At 34.7% G+C, this 23,971-nt stretch overlaps 6 protein-coding genes across 6 annotated transcripts; 2 read left to right on the top strand and 4 right to left on the bottom strand.

Moving 5' to 3' along the window:
- Window positions 1–1,041: 1,041 nt before the first annotated feature.
- VGAT (vesicular GABA transporter) lies at window positions 1,042–3,396 on the bottom strand. The gene is made up of 3 exons (XM_018540049.1): window positions 3,068–3,396; window positions 2,871–3,000; window positions 1,042–2,407 (listed from the first exon to the last, which is right to left on the bottom strand). The coding sequence occupies exons 1-3, from the start codon at window positions 3,361–3,363 to the stop codon at window positions 1,223–1,225; spliced, it is 1,611 nt and encodes a 536-aa protein (XP_018395551.1). The 5' UTR covers window positions 3,364–3,396; the 3' UTR covers window positions 1,042–1,222.
- A 4,042-nt stretch (window positions 3,397–7,438) lies between these two features.
- Usp20-33 (Ubiquitin specific protease 20/33) lies at window positions 7,439–13,035 on the bottom strand. The gene is given in 4 exon segments (XM_018540043.1): window positions 7,439–7,886; window positions 8,021–8,284; window positions 8,952–10,732; window positions 12,617–13,035. Coding segments are annotated over 4 exon segments (2,769 nt in total). The 3' UTR covers window positions 7,439–7,581.
- Window positions 13,036–15,580: 2,545 nt separating this feature from the next.
- On the top strand, window positions 15,581–16,768 carry LOC108774008 (zinc finger protein 593 homolog). The gene is made up of 3 exons (XM_018540010.1): window positions 15,581–15,853; window positions 15,965–16,065; window positions 16,498–16,768. Exons 1-3 carry the CDS (start codon window positions 15,764–15,766, stop codon window positions 16,724–16,726), a joined length of 420 nt encoding a protein of 139 aa, XP_018395512.1. The 5' UTR covers window positions 15,581–15,763; the 3' UTR covers window positions 16,727–16,768.
- An 18-nt stretch (window positions 16,769–16,786) lies between these two features.
- On the top strand, window positions 16,787–18,276 carry LOC108774007 (Seryl-tRNA synthetase-like insect mitochondrial protein). Its single transcript, XM_018540009.1, has one exon. The coding sequence runs from the start codon at window positions 16,802–16,804 to the stop codon at window positions 18,245–18,247; it is 1,446 nt and encodes a 481-aa protein (XP_018395511.1). The 5' UTR covers window positions 16,787–16,801; the 3' UTR covers window positions 18,248–18,276.
- Window positions 18,277–18,457: 181 nt separating this feature from the next.
- LOC108774000 (required for meiotic nuclear division protein 1 homolog) lies at window positions 18,458–23,710 on the bottom strand. Its single transcript, XM_018540000.1, has 5 exons — window positions 23,290–23,710; window positions 22,236–22,350; window positions 19,308–19,527; window positions 18,827–19,184; window positions 18,458–18,746 (listed from the first exon to the last, which is right to left on the bottom strand). Exons 1-5 carry the CDS (start codon window positions 23,608–23,610, stop codon window positions 18,582–18,584), a joined length of 1,179 nt encoding a protein of 392 aa, XP_018395502.1. The 5' UTR covers window positions 23,611–23,710; the 3' UTR covers window positions 18,458–18,581.
- LOC108773999 (glutathione synthetase) lies at window positions 19,782–21,893 on the bottom strand. The gene is made up of 4 exons (XM_018539999.1): window positions 21,873–21,893; window positions 21,070–21,771; window positions 20,488–20,894; window positions 19,782–20,308 (listed from the first exon to the last, which is right to left on the bottom strand). Exons 2-4 carry the CDS (start codon window positions 21,717–21,719, stop codon window positions 19,881–19,883), a joined length of 1,485 nt encoding a protein of 494 aa, XP_018395501.1. The 5' UTR covers window positions 21,720–21,771; window positions 21,873–21,893; the 3' UTR covers window positions 19,782–19,880.
- Window positions 23,711–23,971: the final 261 nt, after the last annotated feature.

The following is a 23,971-nucleotide window of genomic DNA, read 5'->3' as shown; positions in this document are numbered from 1 at the left end:
TTACATTCAATGCACGCTTGAATCTCTCATTTTATCTAAAAGGCTTCCGAATGCAAGGTAAATCGGGGAATTAATCTTTTATGTTATAGAAACATCGCAATTTTTTCGCAATCCTGGTCAATGTGTGAAATTTACAACGGAATTTAAATGCTCTTTAGCGAGCCAATATTGTTTCTTCTGGAAAAAATACTACAGTTAGTAATTTTAGAAAACGCAGTTATGTTCTCGTCTCTTTTGATTTTCACGTTTCTATTCTAAACATCACTCACTGTCATGATTGGGAAAATTGCATGATGTATTAATTGTACATTGCTCTTGAAATCATGATTTAAATATAAATTTGATGTACAAAACTAAACATGCCATTACGAATACAAGCATAAATCTTGCATAGACTTCTATCAATATTATTGTTCTGGAAGACATTAATTGGAAGACTCGTTTCAAGATTATTAAAGCGTAATTTTTACACGAATAGAAGATGATGCTCTTGCATTATTTAATGATTTTATGAGATAAACATTATTTTAAAGAAATATAACTGCGCACAACGCGTTTTATTCCGTAAAAATCATGAATATTAAAATGATATATATCAAAAAATTAATTTATCTAAAAACGCAAAGTTTTCATACGAATTAATTGCTCTTATAGCGTTTTCCACTGGGAAAACTGGTGCAGCACTAGCGCCGTGCTACCCAATCAGCATACCATATTTAAAAAATATTTTTTAAATATGGTATGCTGATTGGGTAGCACGGCGCTAGTGCTGCACCAGTTTTCCCAGTGGAAAACGCTATTAAGCACAGAAAATATTTGATTCTCGATTCTCAGATATATTTCAAATAGAGACATTTAATTTAATTATGTAAGGAATTTTAATAAAATTGCATTCATATATTTAAAAATTTCGCAATAATATATGTATTTTCTTAATTTGGTATTAGCATTTTGTAAAAAAAAAAAAACCGATTTGTTGATTATTGATCTGAATGTTATTCAGAAAAATTTCTAATTTTTTGAAAATGCAAAGCTCTCCTATCAATTATCGCTTCTATTTTATATTTTCTCCAGTCTCCTAGCTGCATGTATCAACAATTATTGCATGTATACCGAGCAACGTGTTAAAATCGAGAAACAAATATGGCCTGAGAGCGTTTCCGTATAATATCATTTTGCTACAGAATAAGAACAACGAACGATCTAATTGGCGCGAGATTGCTCAAAAGGGTAGGCCAATCTCGAAGGCGTTGATCAGCGCAGAGCCAGAATCGTAGACGCCGATTACGCCAAAGAGAACACCGAGAAAAATGACAAAGCAATCGTAAGCAACGGCGCTCCACTCCATTGAGTTCCTCTTCAACTTCAGATGGAAATAGCAGGGCCAGATAAATGAAAGCATGGTCCCGGTAAAAGAACCAATGAAGCCCATCAATATGCTGAAGTGCGGTATGAAGATCGCCATTAGAATGGTGAACACGATTACGCCGATCTTCCAAGCCAAACCCCAGACTTTGAGCTCCCGATCCACTGTCCAGATGGTTGGGAAGATTGTTTTCGGTCGACCGCGGAAGAAGGCGCGCTCGAGGAGCTCGCAGGCTGCGTAATATGGCAACGGGTACGAAAGCACCGCTTTGACGACAAGACACAAGTTCACCAGGCCCTTGAAGCCGGCTGAGTGCAGGTTGTTCGTAATCACCTGCTGTGTATCGTTCTGGAACGTCAGGAAGCAGATCCAGCCGAAGAGTGATTTGAACGCTGCCGCGGCGATATGGCTCCAGTTCAGCATCCAGTCGAACTTGGAGCGATCGATGAGATTGCCTTCGAGGGTCGGCAAAAAGATCTGCGATGTATAGCTGAAGACGATCACACCAAGGGAGATTGGGAAATTCTCCATGTCAATCGTCCACTTCACCTTCGACCAGCCCCAGTCACCAATCTCCAGGATACAGTAACCGATGATGATCGCGTTGATGAAGAGGTGAGACATTGTGCACCAGAAACTCAACACGGAGACGTGCTGCAGGGATTTGAGAAAGCCAAGCGGCAGCAGGAATATGCCGATTAGCATCATCCAGCTGCGTGTGTCGATAGCGCCCTCGGGGAAAGTACCAATCATCAGATCGCCGCACACGACCACGTATAGAATGCAGGTCATCAGCAGCTCAATGATCTGCGCAATATTGACAGCACGGGCGCCCCACGTCGGCCCGAAGCACTCCTTGGCGATGGCTACGTACGAATCTCGTACGCGCACACGTTGACCCGTCACCGTGTCTAGCTCGTAGAGGCATTCGACTAGAATCTTGCCGGTGTAGCAGCAGATGTGCGCGATGCCAATCATTGCGGCGATCGCCCAATAACCGCCACGTAAGACGGCGAACGGTAAAGAAACGATGAACATTCCCTGAGAAATTTGCAAGAAAACTTACAGAAAAATACAATTACAATCATATGTAATAGTTTCCTTTTACGACAATTTTTATATTTAAATCCCTGGTCAAAAATTTTCTTATGTTATATCATAATATATAATATTTAAAAGTTTGTTATATTTTAAATTTATTAAGACTTAAAAAAAAAAAAAAAAACACCTTAAATTTTTCAGATTTTATACATTTTTAGTTTGATGTTCCCCTTATTAGTCGAATAAACTGATGAATATACATTATTTTATAATTGTAATAATTACAAAACGGTTTAATAAGCTTTGTAATCTGATGTTCGTTTCCCCCTTCTAAAAATATATTAATTTTTCAAATAAAGCTTGGCTTGTATAATTGTCACTTTTACGTGTATAGTTGCTACCATTACGTTTTTCTTTGAGTGAGAGAGAGCTACCAGAAACTCTTTCTTCGATTCTGCAATACCTGAATAGCATTTGTAACATTCCAAGCAGCTTGCCATTCGTTGATCTTAACACCCACTCCGAATTCTCCGCCACCCTCGTCATATTCGCTAAATTCTCCGCTACTCATGCTTCCAGTTCTAACTTTGTCCCTACAATTAGAGTGACGTATGAAACTCGAGCAGAAAGTGAAATCAACGCATGGCGATATATCCTTACCCGTTTCTCTGATAACTGAACGAGTCCTCAGCGATCCCCACGTTGTTCTGATCTCGATATGCCTGATCCCCGTTCATGGTCATCATCTCGGTATTATCATGACCTTCGTCGAAGGATTTGAACTGGCCCTGACCGGATCGGGTTTGAGGATGGCCCTGGCTCATGCCACCGGCGCCACCGCTGCGAATCAGCTCCATGCACGGACTGTTCTCTGGCCATACGGCCTTTAAAGTCTCCCAGGCGACGTTGACCGTTGCACCAAAGGAAGGTATATAAAATCCACGGAAATTCGCCATTTCTATCTGTTGCCTCTACGGCGATATGTTTAATTTCTTATAAACATAGGCTAGATGTAGTGTGACTATATGAAGAAAGTGAAGAATAGAACATTTCCTAGCGAGCTAAAATGGAGTACGTGTCACATAGGCTGTTTAAATTTAAATCGTTCGCGTCTTGCAAGTGTTTATACAAATATAGAGAATATGCAAGTGAGATGAGAAAAACATGTAAATTGGTAATTCTATATAATATGGAAACGAAGTAGAGTAGCAACGTGTACTGAAGTAACGTCTGTGGGCATATCGAGCAGGCTTCTCTCTTTCTCGTTCTTACACAGAACAATGTACCGAACGTCTCGGAGTCCTTTAACGTCTTGGATTAGTTTGTATGTGCAATGAGACACTTGTACTTACCAAACGGTGAGTCTGTTTCGGACGTTCCTTTTGGGAAATTCCTAATTATCGGAAATCTCACGTAGCGGAGAAATGAACTAAACTAAAAACGGCCGCGACCTGGACGCAAGCGAAGCTTCATGAAGAAGTGAAGAAAAGAAAAAAAGAAAGAGCGGAGAAGAATTGGAATGAGAGCGCGAAATTAGACTTAACTACCCAAATTGCGAAGCCGCATGATGACGATGAGATAGTTTCTTATCTACGATCTACACCGCGGCTTGTCAGGTGAAAATCGCGACGAACACGTCGACCGCGGCATCGACTAGCAGCGGGAACACGGTGTTTAAGGGATCAGAAAGATCGTGGGGGTAATATGGCCAGCCACCCCCGAATGCGCAGGATTCGATCAATGCTCCACGAAAGAGAGAGAGACGTATCATTCCGCGCGTGCCTCCCATAGAACGTAACATCCGCGCACTCCTGAAACGAGGGTGGGAAAAGACCCGCGTTCCTTAAGCTTACACAAATGCAGATCACGCGAAACTAATCGAGATCGCATGCATATGTTTTCCTTTTTTAACATAAAAAAAACAGAAAAAATAAATTACCATATTGATTGAACTGATAAGGCACATTCATCACGGAATGTAGGAAAGCCAGCCAAATTCAAATCTTGGCTGAGATTATATTTTTCGTAATAAATTCTCTACAATGTTTTTTAAAATGCTCATTAGCATCGGCATCATTCAATTATTTGCTAATTCAATTTGTAATATAAGTAAACCAACTTTAATTTAAGATTGTAGATTTCAAGACCAATAAATAATCGGCGCACACTACATTACTTTACTTGAACTGGAAATTGTAAAATTTATGTAAAAATATATTGTTAAGCCTTAACATCTACTTTGATCGAATAAGGCCTTCTCCATTTTATTTGTACAAAAAAGATTGCATATGTTTTACTCAGAGAGTTTGATGACAAGATAATACTGGGATTTTAAGCTAACACCGAAAAGAGATACATATAGTTGCGTCTTCAAAAAACGCTTAGAGATTACTTTATTTATATTAATCACACAATCTTGTTTTATTAAATAGAAGTAGATTAGACAGATTAAGAATTTGATGCTTTTAATTACATTTACGGAATGGAATTGCAGTTATCGTGCAGCAATCTGGCAGATCTTTTGTAATGTTGTGATTTAAAGTTTAAAATTAGTATAAATTGCACTAATAAATATATATATTGTGAATCAATCGAATTTTTTCTAATTGTGAATTTTCGACTTGTGAAAATTTTTATATACTTTATACAATTAGCAAAATTTCACGCTTTTTCTAAGTTAATCTATTCCAGTGGTAAAACCATTTTCTGAAAAAAATGGTCTTTTCTATCAAAAACGATAAAATATAAATTATACTTCTCCTTTAAGCTATAAAGAAACGCACATTACGCTTAGAAATAACGTAGAATCTAGATGTTTCAATAAATAAAGGAACCAACTTATTTATTATTCACCTTATGCACTTTGCTCTGAATAATGATTACAGACAATATTAGCTTTAACAATTTTTTTTAATTGTTTGCGTCTCTGTGAACGAAATCGCAATGCAAAATAAAATTGCACTGCGCTTTCGTTTTACTTCCTCGCAATATGAAATTGTGTTATTAAAGCGATCAATCGCTATAAAGATAAACGTCCTCGGTAATAAGACGAAAGTTATGAAAACATAATTGAGCTTACACGGATAGCTCGTGACACGCGACTCTTCATTTGTTTACGATAAGATAATTAAACTATGCAATTATAATGGCTTAGCAATAGAATACGCTTCTTAAATACTAGAGAGAAATTTGAAAGAGAGGGAAGTATGCTATTTTAATATAAAATGTTCAAGTATTTATAATCACTATATATACTTACATAGCTCAATGTTTTCGTTAAACTTCTGCTTCTAGATTATGTTTTGTATAATCTTGATGTAGCTAAGCTATAAAAACTTATAAAATTATTTATTTAGGCATTTTATTGCAAGAAACGATTATTGTGATATATAAAACTGAAAGTGATATTTATCACAAAGGTATGTAGAAAATATATGTTGTACTTTAACATATACATTATGTGCGAACATTAATATTTAATAATCTAAATAAATTCTTAAATATAAACAATGGCAATCTTCCCCCTCATTTTTGTACATAATACAGTCGATAGTCGTGCTTGATAAATACTTGAACATTATGTGAAAAATTATCAAAAATTTGCGAGAAGATAAAAATATAAAGATAAAAGAGATTTCTGTTGCACCTAACGTGATGGCACACGAAAAACTAATTTATCTTGACGCATAGTGCAAAAAATGGAATCATTCACAATTTAACGTGGCTGTAGGAAACAGGAGCCTTAAGAAGCACGTTTTGTTACTTAAATAAATAATTACGAATTTCAACTGTTTAAGAAAAAGGCGAAAGAAATCAGTGAATTATACGCTGAGAGACCGTTACCGGTTCTGTGAATCTTATGAAAAATATGTTTACAATAAATTCACTAAAAAACAATAACAATAATTCCATCTATTGAAGAACAAAACACAAAGATGATTAAAGCTTTTTGCGTCACTGCGTACAATTTCGTGAGTTGTTGCTTATAAATCGATACAATTATAACTGAATGTTTTTTCTTTCTAAATAAAATCGATTTGTCAGTCTTCCGTGTATCTTTTATTTTTCTTTTTGGATGAAAACTATCCCGCCAATGGAGAAGAAATGACGGCATTATACATAACTTCGAAAATGAAAGCCACCATCTATGTGCAGGAATGACACGCACACGCCGGCGAATGTTCAATATAAAAAATATGATAACACAACTATATCGAGGTTACGCAAATGTTACGGCCTAGACTTTGGGCAAAAATATGAACTAAAGATTTGTATTTAAATAATATAGTCGCCTATATCCTTTTTGTACTATAACTAGGTTTCCGTCATATTATTACATATGTATATAATATTCCCAAATTGATGAAATTCTATGTCGATGAACGAGTACAATCGCGATTTCACAGCGTTAGAGCAATGGACTTAAAGCAATCAGTGTCATTCAATTTTTCAAACCGATGATTTAGAAAGAAGCTTATGACATTTCTCGGTTCTTTTTCACAGTAAACTAAAGTCTGTGCTCCGACGTATGTTTTTTTACTGGATTGTGCTGCTTGTATATTAATAAATTACTACAAATTCTGTATTCTGCGTAATTTTAGTTATTTGTTAAAACGTAAACAATCCTGCAGGAAAACATAAACATTGTATGCCACAGACTTAAGAGTTAAATGTTCTTTATAGCGATAAATTTTTCATTTTTCTTCGTTTAAGCAAGATTAATATGCTGCTATATATTATGACAAAATACAAATTACCATCAAGATATTACAGTATATATTACGATAAATGCAGTCATCTGATCACGTATCCATATAGTTTTTCTTTGTAACTTGAAAATACTTTTAGGTTCATTATATGATGCACGTAATTCAGCTTTACATATTTCGTATAAAAATCGCTACTGATACAAAAGTATCCAATTGCCTTTTCAGCTTCAAATCATAAAAAATGACAATGATTGTTTTATTTCCATGATATCGAGATCATCTCATCTAAGTAAAAATTTGATAAGGATTGTTTGAGCCGAGCGTGAAATTTCAAAAGCATGGAATTTAGAAAAAAGTAGATTAAAATCTGATTGCTTAAACACTTAAAGACCAAACTAAAAAAACCAATGGAAATATTCGTCGTGTGATGAACAAGACTACGAAATCGCAATTCATACAGCCTACTCACTCGCAAACATCCCTTTGCGTCTGATGGGAGTCGCTGCTTGAAATTAGGCTCTCGATCGCGCTATCCTGTTGTGAAATCGTTTCCGAGCTTCTAGTCATACAAAGTTTGTTAGACTTAGCCTCTACGCGATTGCATTTAAGATTCGGATCTATCAAATTTGGATTTGACGCGGAATGTACAGAAACGTTAGGCTGAGCGGGCACCGGTCGTTGACATGAATGCAGCATTAGCTCTGGTCCACCGCCATACGTAGTCAAAAAAAATTGCCACAATTCTTCAGGGATCTGGCCATAATCCGAGCCTATAAAAAAAAAATGAATTTGTGTTTATTATGAAGAAAAAAAAAAAACATTTTTTCCTAATAACACGATAATTTGATAACAAATTCTCAAAAATAAAAGACTTGTTTATTTATCGAAATAAAAGAAGACTTACCAACTTTAAGACTATTTTGTCCATTTTTATTTACAACGATGGAATTATTATCGATTGGTCCTGGTGGCTGAGTTTCTTTGCCTCGGACGAAGCTCTGCCACTGTCTCAACCATGCCATAGCCAACGCATAAATGGCTGTAGGATTATCGGTGTTTAACCGTTGGAATAGTTCCATTTCGTACTGTCTACGTTTTTGCAAGGATTCGTACTTTTCTTCGCAGGTCGGACATTCGTATGTCATCGTCGACCAGAGAAAATGTCCATCTCGTTTTTTCGATAATAGAGGGCCTTTGACTTCATGTGTTATCTCACTCTATATTTTCTATCATCTCTCTCTATCTATCTATATATCCAGCAGACCAGTGTTGCATGGTGTATCACATAAATGAGATGCGCGCGCGTTTTAAATCTTATAATTAATATTAAAATAAATATATATATATATATATATATTATTATATATATATATATGTGTGTGTATACACAAAACATAAAAAGTACAGTAAAACTCCGTTTGTTGGGATACAAGACAATTCGATAACTGAATAATTCAGATAATGGAATCTCATTAGCTTTCCTCTCTATCAGTACTTTTAATAGTTTCGATAATAGAAGCTGACAAACAGAAAACTAAAGTCCAGCTTGTTATTATTCGAATGGTTCAGACAATAGAAGCTCAATTATAAATCCGTATATTTAAAACTGAGAACAAATTGATTTATTTTGCATTTTATTTAAACCGATGGCACGCGATACTTTTTTTCTGAATTGTTAGCCAGATTATTGCATATACTTGCTATCATATTGACACTACTAGTACCGCAGCTAATATAGTAAATCTAACTACCAATATAATAGAAAAAAGAATATCGTATATCGCTAGTTTAAGTAAAATGCAATAAACGGAGTTCTACTGTGATGGTATTATCACAGTCAGAGGCTTACGCATTATACAAGTATTCCCAAACTGCTTGCGGTATGGGCATACTAATCTTGTCGACAAATTGTGCTCTAACAGGTATTACTCCCCCATGCGGACACAGAAAGTCAGAGTTATCAATCGGACCAGGCTCACAAAATGTATTAAAGCGGTTGATCCACTGTCGAGACACGAAAAAATTTAAATCGGATACCTCGCGGGATGATATCTCCATCAACTCCATGGTTTTATCGCGCAACTGTAATATCTCTGGCGACCATTTTTTGTAGAACAGTACATATGCCTCGCAATGTTTTACCGTTTCCGGTGATACCTCCGTGACACACTGGTCATCGAACTCGTACCACTTGTTGGCGATGGGATTCAGTGCATAACAGGTGTAATGGCCACCGCCAGCTGTACCGTGATGACAAATGACCGATATCAGATTGTAAGTAGTAATCTTGGACACGCATTCTTTGTGCAAGTAAGGTCTCATATCGAGACCTTCGAGAGGGAATGAAACATAGTTGGCAATCTTTGAGCTGAACATTAGTTCATGGCGAAACCTCTTCAAATGAACGCACAATATCTCAGGCAATTCCAAGACTTTGGAGAACTTGATACCATTGCGCAGCTTATTGCATTTCTCACAACTGTACATGTTGTCGCCTTTAAGTTCGTCGGCACTAAAAAATGCTGAGAGGCAGTCATGTAAACTGACCACTGGTCCCCAGAACCACGAACGCATCCATTGCAAAAACCATGACAGCCAACCTGACTGATTAGTTACGTAAACTACGTCCGAGCATGGGCCAGCCTTTTGTGGCGTCAGCGATCCCTGATGCAACATGTCGATGTGATCTCTACTCGGGATTGGCAAGGACAAATCCTGGAATGTCTCTACCCGAGTAGAAATTCGATCGCATGTTAAGCACTGCACGCTACTCAGGAGTTTGCCATCGAAAGTATCGCTGATGATGCTACGCGTTTTCATTTGTTTCTTGGTGCGATGCTTGGCCGGAGAGTTTTGTGGAGACCGTTGTGGCGGAACAAACGGCAACATCGGTTCAACGTTTGATTTTTTCATGTTTCTACTGGTGAATTTGTTTCGTAACTTCTCCGTCTGCGACACGCGAGAATAACGTCTCTTTGTGCCGCGTTCACCTTCATCGCTCAGAGAGCTTTGTTCGCTCACACCTGAATCACAAGTTTCATATTCGGCGTCGGACTGACTGGATGCGTTACCGTCGATTTCAGTTTCATCCTCATCCTCCGAAGACTGATCTCCCAATCCTTTCAACCGCAGCTGTACGTCCCTGTCATCCTCAATATGCTCCTTCAATTCTTCGTGTAGCTGATCCATGAAACATCTGAGAAATTCCTGTGTGTCATGTTGATGGTATCCTCTAAACATTGGATGTACCGTCCTAATGCCTGAAAGGATACCATGCGGCACGACATATCCTCTGGTTTTCTTATTCCACATATCTCGAATAAGATTCAGATAGTTTAAACTAAGTCCGGGTTTCCTGTCTTTCGACATGTAACTGACCATATGGCCGCAATCCAAGAAGAATTGGGTTAAAGGAGACACATTAGATAAGGCTTGTAGTGCCGCATTCATGTAACACGTGTTGCCAATATTCTGTAAACCCACTAGACCTCTTGGCTTCCCAGAAAAGTCCTTGCTTTCTTCTGAGTCTGTACTATCGGGAGAATCCCCGGATCGTTCGTTAAATGAACTTCCTTTCTCTGAATTGATTCTATTTATTGACCAATCTCCATAAAACCTGTTAACAAAAAATATATTAAATGTTTTTTCCTAAAGAATTGTTATTGTAAACTTAATTTAACTCATGCAAAATATATTGTTTTTATCCATAACAAATCTTCCTATCAATAAAAGTGATCAATTGAAAATCAAATCAATTAAAATCATTCTAAAGACGCTTACAAACGATATGGCCAATGTATATATAGCCACATCAACTTTGCACACATTAAATATTGACTTACATTCAATATATTCAATAATACAGCTTGTTTCAGAATAAAAATATGTGCAAGTATATAATAAGGTATTTCAACACTAAAAGTCTTTATAAAATTTCTTTATAAGGCTATTAAAATAATTGCTCGCACATTTCATATAAAAACTTCTAATGATAAAAGTCTTACATATGAACATAAGACTTCTAATGCAAAAATAATTACTTTTGCCTTATAAAGACCTCCAATGCTAAAAAAAAAAGTTGTAACTTTGCATTTTGCTCCTTTACTTCAAAAGTAATAACATTTAAGAAAACGTAATTTTCGAATTATTCTAATGAATGAGTTAAGTAAACATTATCTTTTACCAATCAACTAAACTCTTCATAACAAAATTGTCACGACTAAAAAATTTATTATTTTAAAAGTTGTGAAACGCAAAAAGGACAGAAATAATATTTAACCTTATTAAGAACATATTCTTTATCGATATTATTTGATTAGTCAAATAATGTCACAATTCAATTTTCTATTAAATTAAAAAATGGTTTTTCTCCTTTTCTAGGAGAGAAACTTAATCTTTTTTATCACTTTTTTTTTTACTGTATCACTTTTCAAGAGAATAAAAATCTTTGATCTATTTTTTTTCTTCCTTTTTTCTACGTTAGACTGCACTAGAATTTTTTTCCTTATTTGTGCAAACAATCAAACTTATTTCACTTTAAGTTTTAAAGTATATATGTACTAATTCAACTACAGAAAACAGACTTTTTATTTACAATAAATAACATTTTTTAACATTTTTTTAACAACTTGCTGAAATATATTACAATCAAATTGAGTCAACAAGGTGATTCCTCGTTTGATGCAATATTGCAAGCAAAAGAAAACGTATATATAAATGAGTACTGCAACTTTATAGTAACTTTACAGCAACAATTGTAATAAAGAATATATAACATATAATATGTATATATTATGCTATAACATATGATATGTAATATATCATAGCAATATTTCAGTATAAAATTATAAATGTTGCTCATTATCAGAAGTGCAAATATGATGTTTAGCGATGCACGCAAGAAAAAGTATAATTTAATGTCTCTGTCATTATAATAGCAACATTATTGTGGTAACAATTGTTAACAAATGGTTTTCAATAGCATGTTTTTGTATGAAATGTTATCTAGATATAAATAACACAAATGTAAAAATTATTAAAAATACAAATGATCAGATAAATGAGAATATGAATGTAGTAATTATAAAGCATAAGTAATCTTACTCTAATGTGGTATTTAATGTAAATTCTTCCAATACATAAGAGTCATATTTCAACTGGACTTAGAATCTTCTTCAGTGAAATAAATATTTTCAAACTTATTGCAGGAACATTCTTTTCCACAAATATGTTTAACCACTGCAGATTGATAGATCTGGCCAAAGTGATATAATTCATTAGACTATGAAAATTGTACAACTCGATTATGAAACGTACGACTCTCATGTATCGGAAGAATTTATTTATATTAAATACCACATTAGTAAGATTATTTATGCTTTAATTACCATGTTTACGCTCTCCATTGCCCGATCAATTGTACTTTTCATTTAAAGAGTTCATAGGAAGTTTATTACTTCTATTACAATTAAAAAGTAATTACTTAATAGCATTTGCTTACTTGTCAAACATCAACCTGTCTAAGCCATCAAACTTAGACTCGATGCTACCAGAAGTGTCCCCGGCGAATTTGTTACCCATAGTTTTAAACTCTACTTGTGTCGGTGATAAAGGAGGTGATGGAACATGCTTGGCGATTGCCTCGCTCTTGCAAGCATAGCACCAGATCCTGTTGGTCGACAGATTCATGTGAACGCAGTGAGTCGGGAAGTTCTGATTGTGAATGGTGCTGTGGTCGAGGTGCGTTTCCGCGCAACCGATCCAACGGCAGTCGGGGAACAGACAGAGCCAAAGATTGGGCCCTGGAGTGTCGCAGTCACTACATTTTGCAAAACGCTCTTCCCGAGCCATCACTGCCTCGATGAAGGCGAGATCGCCGCAGTTGACCAGATGCGGACAATTCCTTATGACTAATGGCATTTTTTGTTTTTCTCGAGGATGGCGGACCACCGTACTCCTTCACCAGGATTGACAAAATATTGACGTTTCCACTCTCCAGAGTGAAATAATGCTTTCTCGATCGTCCTCGTGCTCGCGTGCTGCAGTCCTGGATTCCTGTCTGGACTACGCGTGGTTTGTAATAACACATGCCATTATCATTATCACGCCGTCGTCACTATTGTTGATCATAATTATCGCTGTTGTCCTCTAACCTGATCGTGACAAATCGCGCGCCATGATCAGTGGTATCGAGCGGCGAACCTCAGGGCTCAGCCAGCACCCAGCAGAGTCAACTTTCCTCAGTGAGCCTCGCGCGCGCACACACACACACACACACACACACACATGAAGCATGAAGCTGCTTTTTCATGCGAGCGTTGAAAAGTTGGCGTTTATCCCCACAATTCAAATCCAGCGTTGAAAACTTAGAACATATAGTAAAACGAACGGCTAATGTAACACATGGAGAAGCAAAGAAACCTTTTATTAAACCTGTTACTAAAACATTATTAAACAAGCCAATTAATAATCCATTGATGACTAATAATTCAGTGAACAAGGTAAATAAAAGTGTCCGAAATGACATAGATAATAAAGTAGACAAGATAAAAAAATGGGATCTACGAAGACGTTTGGCACAAACAAGTGATAAATTGTCAGTTGTACAAAAAAAGAATAAACACATGGAGTCAAAATGCAATATGCTCCAAGAATTGGTAGATACTTTAAAAACTAGTGAAACTGTATGCAGGAAAGCTAATGCAGGAAAACTAGAAATTGTAAATAACTCTTTGACTAATGAATTCCAGACTTTAACAAGAGAAATAGCTGCAATTCGAAAACAGTCGGAAACTAGGAGGAATAACCACCAAGTGGAGCCATTTTTTGGCTCATTAAACGCGAAAAATCGCGTTTGGGCGCGCACGTGGGATTGAACTCGGGTCTACAAATCGCGAGTCAATCGCACAGAGCGGTGAGCCACTCGACGCCACAGTTTAACGGATATAAAAGGTACCATTTCATGCAGCGAAGCTTCGCTGGCGAAGACCCCCCACTCCGCCTAGCGTTCTTTGCTCTTCGCTGAAACCCCGTATCCTTTACATGCAGCGACGAAGCTTCGCCAGCGATGTCCCGCTACTTTTAGAAAATATAGAATCTATTAGAAAATTTTTTTATATACATTTTTTAATGTATATCGCATTTTAGATGAAACAATTAATTGCATATCGGATAATAAACCTATATGTATGCAAAAGCACAGTCTCGATGGTCTCGATCAATATTGCATACGTCATGCATTGTAAAAATTTGGGAACCGCATAGAATGCATTATTATATTTGTCATTATTGCTCAAGTTTTGCAATAGAATAAAGTACCAAAACTGATATTTGTAGTCGTAAACTTTAATCACAATTTCTAATATTACATTAAAAGCGTAATTAATTATAGCTTAGCGTTTATTAATGATTGTTATTAGTCACAGACTTTATTCACAGATTTATAAAAATTGCCAGTGTATACTATTAAAAAATGTTTTATTATAGTTTATTATTATAGTTACTTAATAATTTCTAATAAATATGTTAAACGCTGACGGAAGCAATGTATGTAAAATAAAACGAAACATCATAATTAGCTTAAAATTCCAGTAAGTATCGATCGATTGATGAAAATAATCATAAAATTGAAAAACTTGTAAACAAAAGTACAAAGTTGTATAAAAACAAATACATTAATGTAAAAAAAGTATGTAAAAATATTAAAACTATATCAACTGATTTTGTAACAAATTTTTAACTAATTTTTTCAAAAAAAATGTTTCTCACATTTTTAATTTGCATTTTTAAATTTATAAAAGATCCATTTTGACAATATATTATTATTTTTTATTCCGTTAAAACGATTAAAACAGCTTTCTACAGAGCTCCAAATGTAGTTAACGATTTTTATCAGCAATCATTAACTTCGTAAAAGTATTTTTCTTTGCAAGACACAGTCGCGAGCACAGTCGAAATCCGCTTCAAAAATATTATTATTCGAAGTTAAGAGACACGTCAAGCAGTCAAGCAAAGCTTCGCTCGCTAAAGATTTTCGCACGAATTGACGCTGCATGAAATTGTACCTTTTTCAATCGATTCTGATACATCGACGATAATAAAAGTAAATTTTTAACGATAGTTACAATTACGCGCGTTATATAATTTATGAAGGAATATATTTAATAAAAAAAGTTGTTCTCAATTGACAAGCTTAGTAATTGTCCTTGCTACGTGCAAACTTTTCTGGGTCGACAGGAGAGACCCGTGGAGACCTCTAGTTGAAGATGAATTTTTTATTCCCAAATTACGGCTAAAATACTGGATGGATCGCGTTTTAATTATGATATTCGTAATTAGGAAAGGCTCCTGAAGGCTCGTACAGAGCTATTTTTTTTGTAAAAAGAGAAAAAAATAATTTGTTCTAATATCTCACTCGATGTGTACTATGGTGCAGTTGAGGTGTACATAATTTTATTAATAAAAATTTTCAAGAATCAATTTGCGAAATCTGTCTCTGTCGAAAATTCAATCGTATAAACACTATCGTTTTTATATGATGCCGACGCGCTCGATTACGAAAGTCAATTGCCTTCAACGATAGCCGTGAGCCATAAATGGCCATAAATTAAAGAAGAAGAATTCGACGGGATAATTTGTAAATGTAACGATGCCATACAAACGTAAAAAGACTCACAGAGGTGACATGCATTTGAAAAAGAATTGGCAAACGAAACGGAGAACGAAGGACTTGGACGAGGTGAACAGCATCAATTTTTTCTGAACACAATCTCGACACGTGGACGACCAATCTATTACGCACGTTTTGTGATCATCGCCTCGACGAATAATATGTGATTATTATTTCTAGATTGATGAAGATCTGAAAGAGGAGAACGCGAGGAAGCTGTTAAACCAGGAAGTGAATTTCGATAAGCCGGGAGCAGCGCAGTATTACTGCGTGCATTGCGCGTAAGTCTTACGCAATATAATGATCTAACCTAAAAAATCATATTGAAATGTATGAAGCATCGAGTACACGCTTTGCACGGTTGATTCAAAATCTATGGTTCCGTGTTTAATTCTACTCGTGCATTACATATGTGGATTAAAAGTTTTCTGTGCATATGAATAAATGAAGTTACCAGCTTGGATGGTTGCAAGACTAGAAATTAGTCTATTTTGTATTTCAATTATATATCATAGACATAACAATAGACGGAGCACGTAGCAAAATATTCTTGATTTTTCCTTGATTTACCTGATATATTTAATCACATGTATATTAATGTTGCATTTCTGTGGAGTATCATTTTCTATGTCAAAACAATAATAAATTTTTACATAACACATAGAGCAATATTTATTAAAATTATTAAAACTAAGAACTTAATTTGATTTTAGGAGATATTTTATAGACAAAACTGCTCTACATACTCACTTCAATACTAAAGTGCATAAACGACGAATGAAAGCGCTTGAATTAGAGCCCTATACTATCGAAGAGTCAGAAAAAGCAGCAGGTAAAGGAAGTTACATCGTACCACAAAAACGAAAGATTGAGACCATGACACGGGAAGACCTGGACATAATAAATACTACGTCAGATGCTAAAGTTATGAAAATAAATTAATAGAGTTACTTCATAATTCATTTTGAATCATTGTATCTTTACTGTGACATAAGAAAAAATTGAAATTATAATACAATGACTAATAAATTGTGTAGATTAACATATGTTTTAAAGCGTATGTACAGAACTTTGATATGTGATCGTCGAAGGACTTTTATTTCAATAAACTTTGAGAGAACTTACAGTTCAGCACTATACATTTCCGGTAATAAGGCTTACAAAGCATTTGCATATCTGTCGCCATATTTGGACGTCGATGACAGATTTGCCAATATAGACAAACTACAGAAAAATCTCGCAGTGCGCGGGATGGATGTAAACGTAATTCTATTAAAGGAAGCGTGGGATTTCTATGTAAAGATGGTTGCAGACAAATATGCATTGGAAGACAATATCAAGAAACTCACAGATCGTATGAAAACTCTGTTGCAAAACGCCGAACATACTGCCGAGCAGAAACAAGAGGTGCTCAAGTTGCGTACACAGCTTGGGATCATACGACAAGATTTAAAGACGATGAAGGAAGCGATCTGGGATCTGGATGAAGATGTAGTAGAGAAGGTCTTGAAGTTACCAAACGAATTGGATCCTAGAACACCTGTTGGCGAACCGGTGATACTGAAGAGTGTCGGTAACTTGCCAGAGATATCAGAGAAGAAGAGAAGTCATCTCGATATTGGGACTAGTCTAGACTTGCTACAATACAAGAATCCTATGTGTTATTTCCTAAGCAACGACGCTGCTTTGTTCGAGCTTGCTGTACTGGCGCACGCAGGCAGAGTTCTTGGCGAAAACAATATGATAAAGATAGTTGGTACAGATTTCAGCCGCAGTTTTCTAGTAGAAGCCTCTGGTTTGAATCATGAGGATCCTATGGCTGCCTTTGTAATAGAAAATCATAACGAGGTCGAGAGGGGTTCGTCGAATCGCATGCATCTGGTCGGTGGCGCAAGCTTGGTCTCTTTTCTGGCATTGCATACAAAGCAGCTGATAAATCCCAAGAATTTCCCTCTTAAGTACTTCGCCACAGGTAGGCAGTATACACCATCACCGCGAGATTTGCACACCTGTGGTTTATTCACTGTGTGCCAGGCTTCCGTTGTACACTCCTTCATCGTAGCGAAAGATGCAAAGAGCGAGGAATACAAAATTTTATTCCAAGAACTTTTGGAGATTATATGCAGATTGTACGACGATTTGTGCGATCACTATCGCGTTGTCATGCGACCCGCGTCCGAGTTGCAATCTTGTGAGGAAATGCGCGTATCTTTCGAGATGTGGTCGCCATTCATGAACCGGTACATAGAAATCGGTCACCTATCTAAATATGGCGATTATTTGAGCAAAAGATTACTGATTACCTATCAAACACCCACTGGCAGGGAATTTCTTACCATGATATCAGGCACCGTTCTCTCTATTCCGCGTCTACTAGCTTGTCTGCTCGAACAGAATCCCGACAGATTCGTGATTCCGACAAAGATTGCTGAATTTATGCCATCAAATAATTATGTTATGTAAATTAGTCTCAAAAATATATATAATTTTATCCATGATATTGCTCTTATTATTTATATTACAATCTATTATTCTCTTCTTTTTGTTTTCCTTTTGCCTTTTAATTTTGCTTTTGTAAAGTGAAGAGCCGATTTATATTCATGTTAAGAAAAATTAATGTTGCCATAAAACATTTTCGAGCAATTAGATTAGACTATGAATTGTAAAATTTAAAGAGGTGATAGTTTTAGACTAGAATATATCAGTAATGTATATTTAAGAAATATATATGTAAGATACTTAGATTATCTAGTTTTTGTATACAATGTAAACGGTATTATTTATTATTATTAGATCACTATTTCACAAGATACCGATCGATGTAATGCAAAACTTCGAAAGCGACTTCCACCATAATAAGTATGATAATCATCCATTCCAAACGTACGTGATGACGATCGCTCAAGTGCGATGATAAAATGCTCACCAGTTCCAAACAGTGATTTAATCTCTCATTCATCACCTGCGTAACCAATAAATATTTTACAAAAGCTACACAGTCATATATTATAGAAGTCAATAAAATGTGTATCAAATACTTACTTTCGTACGTTTCGCGATGCTAAAGTATCCGCATATTTGTTGATACAAACTTTCCAAATCGTCTCGTTCCCAGTAGAAATCAGGTGTATCCAATAGATCCGACGTTAAGTTGATACGGTGTCTAAGAGCGAACAATTCGCCCTGTTTTCTCAACACCTCGTGCTGCGTCATTTGAATCTTCTTACCAATTTTTAGATCTTCCGTAACGAATTCAATTGAGTCGACATAGCGATTTAACGATGCCTCCCATATGCCTAACTTGACAGACTGTGCCATAGCATTGGAAAATGTATATTTATCCAAATTTCCTGCTTCCTGTGCCAGGATAATATCACCATCCCTCAAATGACTCTTTTTCCTGTTAGATTCCGAAAATTACAGAATTTTTTTAAAGAACTCATTTGTCCAAATTCTTAACAGTTTATTTTGTATATAGAGTCCGTGAACATAAAAGTATTTAGTAACGAAAAAATAGAGATACCCGGGATCCGCATAAGTGTAATTCATTAACTCGCTTTCGGTTTGAACCAATTCTTCCGTGTAACGATTTTGCTCGTAACGTCTCAAAAATTGTAATACGTTGCCGCATTCGAGATTAGAAATATTCCACATAACAATGCTACCTTCTCGGAAGAAAAAGATCTCTCGTGGTTCATGCCCGACTTCATATTTGGCCACCGCATGTACAACATCAGGTACAGCTGCAAAAAAACCAGTTCAAAATACAGAACAAATTTAATTTTAAATTCTAAATTTCTATAATTTAAAAGCAGTAAAAAGGATCTTATTTATTTTAATAAAACACAAGTTTTAATTGCTATTTAAGCAAATGTGTTTTATTTCAATATATTTGTATATGAATATATGTGTGTGTCTGTCTCTCTGTGTGCGTGTGTGTTTACAAATGTACATATACAAAATCTTGATTTATAAAAATATCGAATTTATGGGTAAACATATCAAAAGAAAAATATTATTTTACGAAAGGAATGATATAATATAACTGCATAGCAAGTAGTATATGGTTTTTACGTGATAGAAATAATTTCACATATCAGTCAATTAAAAACGGGCTATCGCAAGCTCCTAAACCGGTAGCCACACCGCCTTCATTATCGGTGGATAATTTTGTTCTTAACATATGACCAGCTTGTTTATTTATTATAATATTCTTCTCATCTCCAATAATAACACCGAATATGCCTAACTCTGAGATTAGCTCCTTTGTCTCTAAATTCATATTTCCATTTCCATATTTCACAACATAATTTCTGTGCACTGGTGGATAAATTCGATCCATAAGAATCCAAGCTACTCGATTCTGTTTGGATTTTACAGATTCTAGAAAATCTTTGATATCTGTTCCGTATAAGTTATTACAACCGCCTTCTCTCTGCGGCTTTAACACGAAACTCCGAGGATTGGAAATACCCATCTCTATAGCGGCATTTCCAAATTCATCAAAATCCAGCGGATACAAACCTGAAACAAAAGATCATCGTAAATTTTAGTTCATATAATTTAACTTTATATGCACATAACTAAATAATATTACATGTTGCAATGTACTAATATTAATATTAGTAAACAACATTAGTAACAATCTTTCTGTTATATATATCATACTTATTTTAATAAAGTACAAGAAAACAATTACTTACCAGTGAATACTTCTTTGACTTTTGCCGCAGTCTTTTCATCCTTTAAGAAACGTGCAATCATACCGGGCTTTGCGAGAGTTTGTTGAATCTTCTTTGTACCAGCTAAATGATATTGAATGCTTGGGCATTTGATCGCCAATGATTTCTCAATTAGCAACCTCACGTCCCATTCTTTTTGGGTGTGATACTGATTAGGCTCATAACCGCACCTGTAGTAAACTACTGCTATAACGTAACTATTTACTACTAGCTCCATATCAGGGCCCAATCTCGCAGTAGTCGCTAATTGCGTTAAATTTCTGCGAATTACTTTTATATTTGGATTCTGCTTACGAATTTCGTATTCATGGAAACGCTGATCGCAAATATTATATGTAATGTCTTCAATAACAAACAAAATAACTGCTCTGCAAACAATCATTTTTAAATATGAGGAAATGGTTCAATTATGAGAAAATCTAAATAATATTCAAACAATATAGATAACAAAATAATGTAACAATCATTGGATAATATTAAGATTAAATAAAGGATAAATTATAAAACTTTAAAAATAAATCTTTGCAGAAATTACGAACATACTGTGGATTGCCATATAAGTTCCATGCTTCTATGAAACCCGAACAAAGTGCTTGTAGAGCATTATTTTTAGGAAGATTTTTTAGCTCAGCCGTATAGCCAAGTTCTTGCAAGACAAACTTGTGTAACTGCGTAGATGCAGGTCCTAGCCAACCGAATCCAGAAGCAATTGTATTTATCTCAACTTGCTTCCAGCAGCAATGAGACTTGAGCATTTTAATATCTTTCTTGGGACAACTTGTGTCTAACATTAGGTCAGAGCGTAATATACCAAGAGATATTTTCTGAGCAATTCCTTCCTTGTGAATAATCTCATAGATACTGAATAAATTTTTAGTAAAATCGTCCACTTTTATAGTTTCTTGCAAAGTATCTTTCAAAAAATCATAATCATGAGCTACTCTATGTATAAGTATATTCAAAATGATCTGAATATCACAGGCGTTATAAAACTCTTCTCGTGGAAATGGTGATGGAAAAAGCATGAACGGTGCGAATTGCAAGACATTTCTATCAAAATTTTTTTTCGATCTCAAGCACATTCCATTCATAAGCGCCCAATCTTTTGCTTTATCTACTAATTCTTCTAATTCTTCTTTTGGTAAATTCAGTGGAATAGGCAGTTTCATTGTTGGTTGTTTATCTTCCTTCATTTTTCCAAGTCAAATTGTGAGCTTTTATTTTCTAAGTACGAGAAGTAAGTACCTACACTAATATTTTATTTTATTTTTGTATTTCAAGTTAAAAGTCAGAATTCGTATTTCTTCATAAAATATAGTGGTAAATGTTAAAAACGGTCCACTCACCTCAAATTTTGGTTTAAAAAAACAGAATCAATGCGTAAAAATAAAGATTTGAAAAGAAAAAAGCCCCGCTCTACTGCTTCGTGAATCGAAATATTTTAAGTTAAATTTGACGATTATTCGGGTTAGGAAATCTGTTACAGCCACGAAATGCACTGTGGTCACATGTTCAGTATCAATTAGTTCCTAAACATAATTCTTTGCCTTAACTACACAAATTCTCTGCTGTACAAACACAAAATCGGTGATGTGAAAAGTCACATTCATTTTGAGTAATTACAACATCTCATGAAATCTCCCGTAATTGCTTATATCATTTATATTTCACAAAAATGTAAAATATCTAGAAATTTCAATTATACTTACGATTAGTTGATGTAGAGATTTTATTAGGAATATATAATTGTTGATCCAATAAACCATAAGCTAAAGTTTCCAAATTATATTCCTCAGCAGTGGCTAATGCTTTCACAGTCCATGCCTAATAGGAAATTTGTTTTATACAATTGCTCCCTTATTTTTAAAATAACATAAAAATGAAAAACATCAAATCATACAAAAGAGAAATCTTCTTTTCATCTTGATAGAAAATCACTGCCTAACCAAATAATATTGATAGAAAGATATTCTTAATATCATTTTGTTTGCTATTTTAATATAATTATTTTTGTCATTTTTGTAAATAGTCCTTTAGAAAAACTATCCTTCTTTGTGACAACTTTTGTAACATTTATGAATTAAGTTAGTTCATTTTAGAAAATTAACAGGGTAATATTTATTTAACTCATGCATAATAATAACTAAAAAAAATCATGTATTTTGAGTTATATCTTATGTTGATTCTATAATGAACCAGTAATTGGTAGTCTCATCAATGAATCGGTGAAGTTGACCAATAACCAACTTGTATAACTAATACCTGTATTCGTAGGCAGGCTTTATATTTAAGTAATTATTAAAAATTAAAAGACTCTTGATATATAAAATATATTAAGGAGAAAAAAAGGCCAATGAGAGTCATATCTCAAAACCAAAAAATCACATATATTAATATCCTTGGAAATAACAAATATATTAATAAAAACATAAAAAAAAACGCTAGGACATTTTTAAACTAAAAGTAACGCACAAAGATTCATATATAAAAATTTAAAATTTTACATATAAAATTTAAAAAAGCTATAAAACAACTCACTATATAATCAACAACTTATAGATGCAAAAAATCATAGTCACTTATTTAAAAATGGATAAAATTTGACATTTCCAACTACCAAATATTACCGATTCATTGTAAAATCAGATTTATGTCATTTTTTAAGTACAGGACCGGCCTTTTTTCCTTACACACTCATGAGAGAGAGAAATTAGATAATATTAAAATTCTTTAGATTAAATCAAATTAGCATAATAAACTTACATTAAGCTTTGGAATCTTATCATCATTTATTATGATTCTGTTTCTCCTAGACGGTCCTTTTTTTATTTGAAACGTAGAAGATACGTTATTTATGCCAATTTGATTTTCTTTTAGGTTAACTTTCTCCAAGTGGACGGTAGAACTGTGAAAATGTTTCTTGTGAACTATGCACATGTGATGTATAGAAAATCCTGCAGTTATCACTGCTATTCTTTCTCGCAAAATATTCAAACTCGGCACAATTCTTCGGTATGTGTCAATGTTAATTTTATCTTTGCAGCTCGATATCACAAGACTCTGAATCGTTGCGAAATTCATCATGTTACGTAAGTTACGTTATTAAAAGTATACCTAGTGTTGCCAGAATTTTTAAGCTGATTCTATAACATAAATTGATTAGTTATCTGATTAGTTATCATGATTTTATTTACGTGAAAAATGAAAAAGATTTATTATATTCTGCATGGTATACGATTCGTAATGTACTAATTAATGCGTGGTTTAATTTGAAAAGATATATTGCTTAACGTTGATTTAGTTATGTATGACATAAATATATTTCTCTATCGTAAATTTTTGCAATGTGAAACTTTTCACGTGAGTTTTCAGTGAATGGTTATATGTCCTCTTTTCATGAGTAAATGATATCCTTTCATGTAAATTTTTCACCATCAGACGACTT

Source organism: Cyphomyrmex costatus, unplaced genomic scaffold, assembly GCF_001594065.2.
Source record: "Cyphomyrmex costatus isolate MS0001 unplaced genomic scaffold, Ccosl1.0 scaffold23, whole genome shotgun sequence".
Taxonomy (NCBI): domain Eukaryota; kingdom Metazoa; phylum Arthropoda; class Insecta; order Hymenoptera; family Formicidae; genus Cyphomyrmex; species Cyphomyrmex costatus.
The sequence above is the reverse complement of the archived record's forward strand: the minus strand, read 5'-3'. Positions and strand labels throughout refer to the sequence as shown.